We start from the raw sequence: 13,188 nt of genomic DNA, 5'->3' as shown, positions 1-13,188 counted from the left end.
CTTATTCAACATTTTAACCTTGCATTACAGAATCAATATGAACGGCAATTGACAGTATTGAAGATAGACAGACTCCCACCCTTCATTGATCATAGAATAAAGATCGGGGAAATTTTATCCCTTCGTTCCCACTGAATAAAAAATAATAACTTTGCAAAGGCCAAAGCTGATGTCTAGGGAAAAACAACTAAGGTCAATTTTAGAATCAATTTCAGACTATCTCAGGGAGTATACGGAATTTCGGAATGAAATTTGGCAGTAATAAACTTTCAAGTTTTTTTATATATGTATAGACATTTATATAAAATAAAAATGTAAAGCATGTGATTTATAAAAATATGATAGGCGAAAGTGGGTACCCTGTGTTAAGAATTCCATCCTTTTTAAAAAAATCTCAATTTTTGGGTAAGCCATCTAAATTTCTATGGTTCAACATAGCATATCAACTGACAAACGTGGCGGTTATTTTCACTTTTTCGTTACGTCACGACAACCGATCCGATGCCAACAAGCCAGAGCAAATTGACGGACGATCGAGTCGGGTATTACAAATCATATATCCAGCATGTCTGGGATTGATATTCAATGGGTAATTACTTTTATATTATAATTTGACTGGCAGCTGATGAAGTGGAGATAATATTTTTTTTTACCCTTTTAAAGAAATTATATTGAATTTATCTATGAGGAAAAATATTGGGGGATGATATGGCTCTCCAATAACTATTTGACCGTGATATAATTGTATTGCGAAGAACGCCAAATATTTATGGACATATAAATACTAATATAATTTTATTAAATTTATACATGTATTTTAATTTTATAAAACGTAATTCTCACATTTGAGAAAATTCTATTCCCATTTCTAATTTGGAATGAAATAATAATTTTGCGGGGGCAAAAAGCAGGGATAATCTTTCAAAGAGATCGTGAAAATTAAATACAACAAGCAACAATATATTTAATACGTTTTGATCCTCACTCAGAGTTTTTTTGTCCAATATGCATAATTTGGAGACAGAAAGTAAAGCTGCATAAGGGAGAAAACCCATGAACGGCAAAATATACATGTGAAACACCATAATGATTTTTAAGTTAACAAGAAATCAACCATAGAAATTTTAAGTTTTTGTCAATCTTCAATTCAAACTCTGCGAACCATCATAAACGAAGTTTTTACACCACTAAAGCTGGTTGTCAATGAATACCAAAAATTACAATTCCCAAGTAGTACACAAATTCCGTTCCCGTACATTCCATTCAAATTTGCCCATGTGCATTCATTATGCCACCAGGCACCTTTGCGGGCCACTGCACAGCTACTTTGAGCAGAATCATGATCTACATCACGTGTGCTGAACTTGTATCCATTTGTATTGGTTGTTTGTTGGTGAGTTTCCATGGAATCCCCTTAAATTATATTGAGTTTTCGAGTTTAACGAGTTTAATAAGTTGCAAACGGTCCGTAAAGAACATTTAATCAATTCTTATCAACTATAAGTAAAATGACATTATATAAATACTGCATGTAGTTAGTGTAACATTGAAATCTTTACACATACACCCTTAATCCATTGTCAACCGAGGCACAACTTCAATATTCATTATGTATGATATTGAACAATCTGTTAAAAAATTCTGCGTAATTTTTTGAAAAAATATCCATCGTCAAGCAATGTTGACCGTTGCTATGCTGGAGAGCGTGATCTCATCATTCAACGTGTAAAAGTATTTTGAACAAATGTTTCTTTTCGACGAATCAGATTGAATTATCCAGTCATTTACATGAAAGTATAATACAGTATATCCATCCCATACATTAAAGTCAATCTTGGTCGTCTTTCATGTATAAAAAAATCTAAATTTTGCTATATTTCCAGACTTTAACCTTAACTTATCTTGTCAATATTCCTCCACTTGCTCACCTGCATTCCCCTGATATGATCCACTTTGAAGTCTCAACCTATAACCACCTGTTTCGTTGGAAATCAAGAAATCATTATATTTGGCGTAGTACCAACCACCATTAAATCTTTCCAAACGAACATAGAAATCGGACGTTCCAAGCATCGTCAGCTGATGTAAGTGATCATTTCCTGGCGGGAATATTATAATACAGTATAAAAGTATTTAAAAATACATAATGTTTCCCTTACAGTTTAATGAATATAAAAAAAAAAATTTCTGTCATTTTACTAAAAAATCATAAAAATGCAACAAAAAGTTAACTTGGTCTGTAACTCAGATACCAAAAATCCGAATCGGCTCAATTTCTTCAAGCGTTTAGAAAAAATTGCGGAAAAACCATTTAAAAATTTAAAAGGCCGTAATTCTCTAAAAAAATCATTGAAGAGAAACGAAATAAAAACTGTATTTGAAGCTTATCAAGATACATTCACATACTAAAAATCAGCTCAATATCTGTACACGTTTAAAAAAGTGCAGAAAACCAAGTTGGACAGACTGACAGAAAGACAGAGGACAGACAGACAGACGAACATACTTAGAGGAAACCTTAAGCCTTCCCCCAGTTTCTCCGGTAGGGGACTAAAAATACGTAATGAAAATGTAATGAAAAATTATTTGTATCGTTATATCATATGTTAGCTTTGATTCCTATCAGTGGAAGTGGAAGTTACTATATGTTTCCCAAGAGGTTGTCTATCCGTTTAGCTGATCCTCTGTCTGTCTCTCAGTCTGTCCCAATTTTCCGCACATCATTTTCAAAGCTTTCATATATTGAGCTAATTTTTGTATATGTGTATCATGATAAGTTACAGATTAAGAGTTTATTTCGTTTTGCTTAACTGACTTTTTACGAAATTAAGACTTTTTCATATTTTCAGGGCTTTCCGCACTTTTTTTAAATGCTTGCAGATATTGAGCTGATTTTTGGTATGTGGCAATTCCTTGATGAGTTAATCATAGATCAAAATTTCATTTCTTCCCGTTTCAACGATTTTTGACAGAATTATAGCATTTTCAATTTTTAACTTAGTAGGGGACCAGTATTTCAAATGCAAAACTCTCAAAGTGCTTTGGGTTTTTTGTTTGTTTTTTTGAACATGTTCATGATATTTAAAAAAAAATAATTGAACCGTAATGATTTTAAAATTTTCTCAACGTTTGAGAATATTTCTAACAATTCTTTGTAAAATATCTTTAAAGAAAGGGGATTTTTTGGGAAAATATATTGTACTTTTTCAACAATCATAACAAAAATTAGGGAATAACTATCTTCTAATTTGGTATTTGCGACCGTTAATGCTGATTTAACGGTCGCAAACTGAGTTTTACCGGTGACGCGTAAGCGGAGCCGGTAAAACGGATGTTTGAGACCGTTAAATCAGCATTAACGGTCGCAAATACCAAATTAGAAGATCAGTTATTCCCATTCTAATGCAATCCATGCATTTTTTTCTTGTTTACGTCTTATTTAGATGAATTTTGTTACATGAAATACGTTACGGAGCATTGTGTTTTTGCGTCGCTCTATTATGACGTCACAATGAATAAGCTTTCACGCTCGTTATTGCTCGTTTTTCTGTTTCAAACATCAGTGCATTAGCCAATAAAAAAGTGTTTTACAAAACAATTGCATTAGAATAAAACGTTATGAAAATTTCTAATCGTTGTTTACAACTTTTTTCGTTATCAAAATTATCGGAATAAACCGTTTTATGAACGATTTGCACTACCTATGATGCCTTTATTTCTATCTCCTGATAAACGCATTTATATATATTACAGGAATGTTTCCCAAATCTTGTACATACCGAGCCAGTGTTCTCCCTTTACTTGTCCAAACCCTGATTTGTAGTCAACCCAATCCAAATAAAAGTCAACGGATCCATCCTTTCTATGTTGAAATACCTGACGAAGGAAATAACAAACCTCAAGATACGCACTTTAATTTCATTGGAAGCTGAGGCTTTCATTTATTTGGTTAGATGCTTAAATGATTGCCACGCCCAAATGCGCAACAGCATTGTCATGTTAATTACAGTGGCTGGAACGTTATTGTTGACAACTTACACGAACGATCACGTTTCACGAACGATTCCGCACGATTAACGCACGATTAAACCTGTTACACGAACGATCCTTCACTTTCACGATTCTACACGTTACACGATCTAACACGATTGTTAACGCAAACGCACGATTCTTCACTCAAAATAGTTCAAAATATTTAGGAATCAATATTTTCAAAACGAAATACGGCTTAATACTTATTTAAGATTTCAAAGAATTATCAATATTATTTCATAGACTTTGAAGGAAAAAACGGAAAATGATATTTCTGTAACTAAATATATGCAAGACGTAATATTTTAGATTAAAAATAATTATTTCTAAGGTGATTCTCCGATAAAAAAAACGGATTTTGTTCGTTCTATTAGACGATGTACATGTATGTGGATCGTATAATTTGATTGAATTTGATATCATGATGTGAAGAAAGGGGGATACGATTGAACAAAAATGGCAGCATGGAATGACTTAAATTATAATTACAAATTTTATGCTTGTGTTTCCAATAATTCAATGTCTGATAAACTTGCCAATTATTCAACTTTTTTTATTTGCAGAAATTTAAAATTAATTAATTACAAATAGGCTCAAAAGATAAACACAGATAATCAAAACTCCCGAAAATAATGCCGTGTCCATGTATACATATGTATTTGTCGACTAACTAGTAATATAAGCATTGAGAAATGTTCATTTCTTTTAAAAAAGAAAAATATATTTATTTTCAATGAATTGATTTAAAGATTATCTTTACCACAATAAGAAGTAAATAATAATTAAAATCAGATTTTTCAAAAAGGCGTTAAAGATCTAAGTACGGTTTATCACAATATTATATTGATCGCGCTATTTGACGAGAACTTAATATTGTACGACTTACTATATTGCTTGTTTACGGGCGATAATTAGTTCGTTCTGCATTCTATTATGTAAATTGCGCTTTTTCGTTTTATTTGGATTTTAATTAATAAATTAAGAAAAACAAACAAGGGAAATGCTGATTTTACAATTAACATTCCGATAAAAACTTACAAAACGAAATTTACACGATTCTAAACGCACCATCTCGCACGATTAAAAACGCACACGATTGAATCTGATACACGAACGATCTTGCACGTTACCATGGTTACACGAACGATCGCTCACGGTACACGAACGATTCTACACGATTGGTTTGTCAACAATAACTTTCCAGCCACTGCACTAAAGCCTCTTCCTTAATCATGAATCTCGAGCAATCGGTGGAATTTTGTAATGAATGATTATTTTTCTTGCATTATCCTATCCAAAATAACAGCCCGTCATCACCATTAAAAATCATCAATAATTAACTGTGATTCCTACCGTCCACCCTCCTCCATCTGTTGTCATATCACAGTAAACCTTTACTGGTTTAGTAACAGGGAGGTACGGGTATATTGTGTACACCCCGTTAGTGGTAAAACCTTGCTGATGTAGTTCCTTACAATCTTTGTATTTATCTACAGCTGAAAATACACAAAATATTAAAAAGTGCTTCATCGCGTGGAATTATCCTTAAAAGACTTTGCTAATATATATACATGCATAATTAATTTGTAGATTTGTAAATCAAGACTTAAAATGATTAGAGCTTTTTTTAAAATGAAGTTGTTTACGATGAAATCAACTTGAATGATTTTTAAAATCTATATTCTTTTATCAAATTGAGAAAATTGTAAAACTATATACAGAAATTGTAATAAAGATATTTAAAAAGACAGGCAATGACATTATACATGTAAATGTTTGTTATCTCCATATATTTACATTTAGTGTAATTTTCTTTATAAAATCCATTAGAAGTCTACGTCTTTGAAATCTCTATACATGTAACACACGCGAAACCTTGTCACCGCGCGGGAGAATACACAGTGGGAACTACATACATTTTTTAAACTCTGAATTAAATAAAATCAAATACCCTGTTAAGTTATCGTAAAAAAAGAACTGTGCGTTTAGAATTAATTTGTCATTTTTTCCTCGCGATATTCATTAACGTTATTTAACTTTTTAACGCCTCAAACGGCTCTAACGTCTATTAAGCACACCAGATCTGAAATGCGCTAAATTCATATCAAAGAATATCGAAATAAAAAAATAATGATGAAAGAGACTTAGATATTGTAAATATAAGCATTGAATTCTTTTTTTTTATGTCATCGGTCCTATAACACACCTGCATGGTCGTGCCGACAAATTATCATACCGCTCTGACGCACGATATTCAATTTGTCGGCACGGCCATGTGTGTTATAAGACCGACGACATCAAAAAATAGGAATTCAATGGATAAATATTTCAGGTCAAACATAGTGACCAATAATAATAATTATCTTACTGGATTTGTCTGGACCTAATGTTGATGTAGTAGTTGATGTTGTCGTTATTGTTGTCACTTTTGAAATGCTCGTTGTTCTTGATGTTGTAATCGGTCCAGTTGTTGTCGAAGCCGTTGTCTTAGACGTTCTTGGCATAGTGGTCGTATCCAATGTGGTATTCCCTTTTAAATGTTTATCAATGACAATTTGTTTATAAAATTTATTCTGAATCGGAATAAAGAGTTATATATATCAATTTATAACTTTTTATTCGTGTGTTTTTTTTAATCTACGAAATAGAAAAAAAAATATTTAAACGTTCATTTGGATTTAAGGGACTCCGACCCTAAGCCAGGAAGGTCAACTCTTTAATTTATAATTTAACTCAAAAAGTCTTTAAATGAAGCTTGAAAATTGAATCTTTTCATGCAACAATTTTCATTACATGCCTCTCAATGTGTTTCAAGGTTCTTTGAACTTCTCAGAAAGGTCTAATTAAAAGTAGAAATTTTTATCACGTAAAAGATACCAATGTTTATTAACATGATATGAAATTAGAAGGGATTTATGGAGCTATGCAAAGAACCTTGAAGCACATTGAGAGGCATATAAGGAAAATTGTTGCATGAAAAGATTTAATTTTCAAGCTTCATTTTAAGACTTCTTGAATTTAATTAAAAGTTAAAGAGTTATCCTTCCTGGCTGAGGGTTGGTGTCCCTTACAACGCATCTAAAATTCACCTGTTGATGGGTTTTGAGAATCTGCCTTGCCTTCAGGTGTATCTGCAGACAAAAAATAACCCAAATAACGGAATACTTAGTGTACAATTTTAAAAATTTGGGAGTTTTTGGTGCACTTTTTATTCAAAAGGTAATATACGATAGTTTACCTTTTTTGATGATGTACAAAACTACCACCAAGGCGCAGGTTATTATCGTCAAAATGAAAATGACGCAGCCAATCAAAAATGGCCTCTTGCTTCGTTTGGATTTCACCTTATACCTTTCTGGAAGGGGCGGTTTTGATTCCGATTTTTGAAAGGACTTTCAAAATAGAAAATTGAAATTTTAAAAATATTTATGTTTTGTTTTTTGCTGTCGATCGTAGGTGTTTTAAATATAATTATAAAAAAAAATAGTTAGAATATTTTGAAATGGTTTTTCATAATATTTTTTTATTTTGTATATCATGTTGATATACTTAATGATTTGTGTGTGTGAGAGGGTTTGTGTATTTATGTATTTTAAGATTGAACTGGTGATGTTGGATGAATCTCAAGAGGATTTGTATTGACAAATTGAACTCATGGGTAATCATGTAAATATGTAAATACATGTACTAAGTAAACGCTTACGGTGTCTGTTAAAGTTTTCTTGCTCGACGTCTCATTTTGAAAAGGTCGAACAACATGCACTGGTAATTCATATGGCGAATCCGATGAGTAGATATTCTAGAATCCAGATATAATTCATCAATAGTTTTACTTTTTTATTTGTAAAATACGATAATATGCAATAACTTATTTAAAAAAAAATCTCCAAAATCCTAATAATGCAGTGGCACAGAAGGAGAGATTTTAATCGCTGAACAAATCTTTCTCGTATGCTATTTAAATTCTGAATTCGGAATGATTTGAAGGATTCCTGCAAAGACGAATTTATGGAAATTTACTAAACATTACAACCTTGCGATTTCTCAAGTACTGTATATCTACATACTGAGATCAAAAAATGTCAGTGCCTCCAAACAATCATAAGAAATGTAAATAACTTCGAAATTTGAAGAGTCATAAATACTTTTGACCCCTGCCTCAACATCGTGTTGCCAAAGATTTATTTAGTTTCTTCACAACAATTATTAAATCACTTAAATACATTTAACAGTTTTGAGATTTACAACTTTAGGGGTGCATTTATCATTTGATTCTCCTGCAGAGTTTTTATTGCTGAAACATTCCTTGGTCAAAATTACAAAATAAATAGCAACATCAGATTAAATTAGTATGACAATATACATTCAAAGAAATCATTGAAATATAAGGACGGTCATGTTGCATAATTTAAAGTGAGGAGGTAAAAATATCGTTGACAAGCAAAGAATATACAGAAATAAAATAATAAATGAACGAGATATTGGAACTGGAGGGGGGTTAAAGTTCCAAATATTTTTTTTCGGTTAGAAATATGACAGATGTCGTTAACGTTGAAGGAAACCAAAATTATATACTGCGACTAAATTAGTTACCAGTCCATATTATACCATCAACTGAGAACAAATTTGAATCAAACTTTCAAACCGAAATAACTCTTGAAATTACTGTAAACGTATTACATTTGACAGTGTATTCTTTTTAGCGTTTTTGGCGGAAAGAAGCTTCCGCTAATTCAAGTACAAAACTAAATGTCCTAAACATATATACATTAATAAGAACATTAAGAAATACGCTAAATCAAATCTACGCTAACTTGTTCAAAAATCACTTTCCGCCAAATATTGTACACGCTAAATATAATACATTTACAGTATTTTGAAGATAAAAATAAACATTCCATCATATTGTTGAATATTAGTACTATTCAGAGCTTTCACCTGATTAGCACATACTAAAGATGGGACTCAAGAAATCAAAAATAATTTTCATGTATTTCACACTTTAATGATCTTGGGGCCAGTTCTTTTATGAACATTTGAGCTGAAGAATTGAAAAAGAAAACAAAGTTAAACTTTGAGTTTATTATAAAAAATTGATAAATATCTTGGCAAAACTCACTAATTTGGAATATCCTGGATCATGAATTTCAACAGGCATCATATACCCTTTGTCTGTCTTGTGTGGTTTCAAAATAACCTAAACGTTACAATAATTTAGGTCCTTTGATATCTAAAAAATGTTATCATACGGGAAATACAACAGATTTGCTGTCAATTTAAAAAAAAAATTAATTTTTTTATATAAAGATAAAAGAAAAAAGTTATCGGCTTCATTTTAAAATTTGTAAATTAAGTCAACGATTTCACTTTTTATCAGCTGAAGAAAAAAACGTACTGCAGAGTCTTGAATTTTTTCATAATCTGGGGTGCCTAATTCCATATATACATTTCCTGGATTCTCATCTTCATATTTTTCTTTCTCCTTAAACGGATAAATATAATTATGATGATAAGCGACACTCGTAACTGCGAGCTCTAACTACAACGCCTGGGCGAGCAGAAAATTCGGACTACTGCACATTCATTCCATAGAATTTTTTCCGCAGTAATTTGGACCCACAATACATCGCTTCGTACACAAACGCTAAAGCAACGTTCTCGCGAGAATACCGACAAAAGTTAAACTCGCCTTGATTTAAGGTCAAGATCTAGTAAATGTCTATAGACTAACTTCTTGGTCATAGATCCATTATGACGTCATAATCACTTTCAATTTTCTTTTCCTCCGTACTTTAGAGCTCTAATAGAATTATATAAAAAATAAAGTATTTTCATGGAATTCTATTTGAAGTTACATGAAAAGTAGTCCCAATACCTATATTAAATTTGACATTACTTTAAAGAAGAGGCCATGCACATACAGATTGCCGTTTTCTGAAAGACTGTAGGCAATTTGGATACATTTTCTTTGTCTGGTATGGAAGAAACTCCCATATTCACGACAGCTTTTCTTATTTTTTCACTGGAAATGACAGTTTCACATATGATTTTCATCTTGTTTACTTACCAATTATGCCCCGAAACACCTCATCTTACCAAGCAAAAATTTTAAAAGATCATTAAAGGGAATCATTTCTCAAATTTTATAAATCTGTAGGCATCTTTCATTTACTAAATCTTGACCTTAATGAATTCATCTGTTTATTGCAGAAAAATTATCATAAACCGATTGAAATCAGTCTTGTTCAGGCTTCAGATTGGTAAAGAAACATGCAAACGACGTCGACGTCATATATGACGTCAGAGTCTTATACGCATCAAAAGTCAGGTGCGGTTTGACGAGTCCGATCTAAATGAAAACTGAAAACGATAAGTCGCACCGTCAACATATTAACAAGAAAACATTGATGTAACCATCAACTGTCGCCCGGGAAAAATATAAAGAAAACAACGAAAATAAATCTTGATCAACAAATCGCTTCGATATGTGTACAAAAGGCATGCGTATAATTGATGGAGATGATAGTCGCAAATATTTAAAAAAAAAAAAAACTTGTAGTCGGATAAAAACCAATCAAAAACGATACCATTTTAAACTTTATCAATTCCTCAAGTAAATGTTGGCTGCATAAAATAGATATTGAAGTTAGACATACGCATCATTTATATTTAAAAATGTATTAATTTTCAATTTTAGAATATAAAATAAAATACACGCACTGTGCAGAGTACGTTTTTATCCGAGAAGTAAAATTCTATGTTCTAAAAAAAGGGACCTGTCGTTGTCTCGATAGTAAATTATAAGTAACTTTATATATTAAATATGAAAAACATATATATTTTTAAGATTCACTTTATGGAAGTAAATATATTAATATGTATCTCGTAATTTAAAAACGGAAAGAACATTCTGATAAACAATCTTTTAAATATTTAGAAACTTACATAACTACTCCCACCACAATCCCCATACACCAACACTGAAACTTATTTGTATAGAGCAGCCCGGTCCTCCGGGCCGTAATAAAAAAGTGATGATGATGATGACGATATGATGAATGCCTTTCAATTATTTTTCATTTTTTTCTTTTATTTTTTTGATACATATACATGTACATGTTAAAGTGAATCAGGAAAATTGATATACATGCGCTTTTATATCCGTCACAGAAGAACATATGACATAACCCTCGTCCGCCGAGTCCTAAATATAGAGAAGAAAATAAAACAGAATAAAATAAAATTGGGTTTTTTTGACATACGAATCGCATAAATAAAAAACAAAAAACTATGAAATGGAACACAACCGTTGAAAGAAAATATGTAATCATTACTTTTGAGGAATCCATTATGTATCCAAGATTTTCTAAAGATGAGTGTGTGTTAAAATATCACTGACAGCTGCAAAATACAAGCAAAAAATCCTGTTGCACACTCGATTTATCTAATCAGTAATTTCAAGTGGATATGAATTTGCAAAAGATAACTTGCAGTTTGATTATGAGATAAGCTATGTTTATTCAAAGAGAAAGTTTAAGATACCTGATAAGAAAGGGGGAAAATGACAAGCATTAATCAATCTTATTTATTAAATGAAGAATATTGTGAACACGATAAAACACGGAGCACCCTAACAAAACTTGTAAGGATATTATACCTAGGTCTACTAAGGAAAATACTTTGTTACGTAATAAAAACTTACTTTTTAGAACTTTTAAGAGATTTTCATTGCATAAATCTCTTAAATTCAATAACATGGCCCAGTCAGAAATCCACGTAAAAAAAACTTGGAACTACTTCAGTGAAGGCTTTAAATTACTTTTGAAAAAACAAATCTTGAAACCATCATACAGTTAACTTCTTTGAAGTTTTGTTACCTCTAGAATATTTTTATTAGAGCCATGGAAACATCACTATTGTTTTCCAGTAATTATACTCACCCTAAGCACTTTATATTGAGCGGATAAACGTTGTATTCGGAAGTAAAATTTTAAGTCTCAAAATTTTTTTTTGTTTTTCCCAAATGAATAAGTCTTTTACGAGTATATTCGATTATTAAGCGCTTCATTATCTATTTCCCCCTACATCTAATTCAGAATAAACCAAAAAAAAAAAGTTACACAAAAAGTTTTAATAACATAAAGAAGTCTTTTGAGCAAATTATAAGAAAAAATTGAAAGTACAACAGTTTACTGACAAAAGAAAAAGTGGGAAAATTAATATTAAGTTTACGGTCCTATTTTGATATTTAGAATAGAAAGCGTGCAAAAATCTTACTAATATAATTATGCATCTTTCGTTTTATTCCGTATATTAAAATGGAGAAGAAAAATTTTAATTAAATACTTTAAAGCTATATGTACCTAAACTAAAAAACCGGGATTATCTGTAGATTTATATGATATTTGCTATTTACGTTCACAGTTTTTGAACTTTAATATCCCCACGTTTCTTTAGTTAAAATGACTTTAAACTGTGTCTGATTTTTATTTATAACAATAAAAACATTGCTATTGTATCAAAAATGACAATGGTATTCAAGAAGATTAAGACAACCAATTAATTGTATTTAGATGAAATAAGATTACTATTTTACAATGTCTGATACTGTACTTACTATTCAAACAGCTGTCATTGTTCCTTGTTCAAAATAGAAAGTGGCACAGTCTTACATAAAACATTATTGATTGTTATTCAAACTTTGAAATATCTTTGCTTCTGGGGTATTATGTCTTATCTGTCATATGCACTTATGCAATGATGTCAAGCACATATTGGTTGAAAACAAATCAGATATCGATCTGTGTTTCCGATGGAAATGATTTTTTCTTCAAAAAAATCAAAAATGAGGAAAAGCGTATTTTTCTTATTTAGTTCAATCAATTATCAAGTTTATATTCTATTGCCCTTAACTGAGGAGAATTAAAATGACGAAATTAATTGAAATCATTTTTTGCGCCATGATAGAGCGAGCATTGAAAAAAGGCATTTTATATTTATATTCTAGATCTTGACCTTAAGGGATTGGGGATGGGGAGCGGAATGTTCAAATGAAAGGTGAGTTACATCAATATACATTGTGCACATTGCTACAGAAAAGGCCCTATTATATGTCGGTTAAAACATGACGATAAAGAACCCTCGATGTTCAATGGC

The 13,188-nt window shown here is 31.2% G+C and overlaps 1 protein-coding gene across 1 annotated transcript; it reads right to left on the bottom strand.

Annotated features, from left to right (window-relative positions):
• Nucleotides 1-1,134: 1,134 nt before the first annotated feature.
• On the bottom strand, nucleotides 1,135-12,706 carry LOC134241118 (angiopoietin-1-like). Its single transcript, XM_062723208.1, has 13 exons — nucleotides 12,650-12,706; nucleotides 11,367-11,433; nucleotides 11,180-11,236; nucleotides 9,428-9,514; nucleotides 9,152-9,229; nucleotides 7,736-7,831; nucleotides 7,271-7,424; nucleotides 7,122-7,163; nucleotides 6,401-6,562; nucleotides 5,386-5,528; nucleotides 3,780-3,876; nucleotides 1,929-2,099; nucleotides 1,135-1,413 (listed from the first exon to the last, which is right to left on the bottom strand). Exons 2-13 carry the CDS (start codon nucleotides 11,379-11,381, stop codon nucleotides 1,148-1,150), a joined length of 1,368 nt encoding a protein of 455 aa, XP_062579192.1. The 5' UTR covers nucleotides 11,382-11,433; nucleotides 12,650-12,706; the 3' UTR covers nucleotides 1,135-1,147.
• Between the last annotated feature and the right edge of the window lie 482 nt (nucleotides 12,707-13,188).

The sequence above is a fragment of the Saccostrea cucullata genome, unplaced genomic scaffold, assembly GCF_032062105.1.
Source record: "Saccostrea cucullata isolate Sc308-1 unplaced genomic scaffold, CSIRO_AGI_Scuc_v1 ctg14051, whole genome shotgun sequence".
In the NCBI taxonomy this organism is placed as follows: domain Eukaryota; kingdom Metazoa; phylum Mollusca; class Bivalvia; order Ostreida; family Ostreidae; genus Saccostrea; species Saccostrea cuccullata.
Note: the sequence above shows the minus strand (reverse complement) of the source record. Positions and strands in the feature narration are given on the sequence as shown.

Excerpts from the sequence above, each read along its gene's own strand:
- LOC134241118 (XM_062723208.1), bottom strand. Across the intron at positions 7,425-7,735 it reads AGAAAACTTTAACAGACACC|TCCTTTCAAAAATCGGAATC; the intron begins GTAAGCGTTTAC and ends CTATTTTGAAAG. Across the intron at positions 2,100-3,779 it reads AAAGGGAGAACACTGGCTCG|GAAATGATCACTTACATCAG; the intron begins GTATGTACAAGA and ends TATTCCCGCCAG.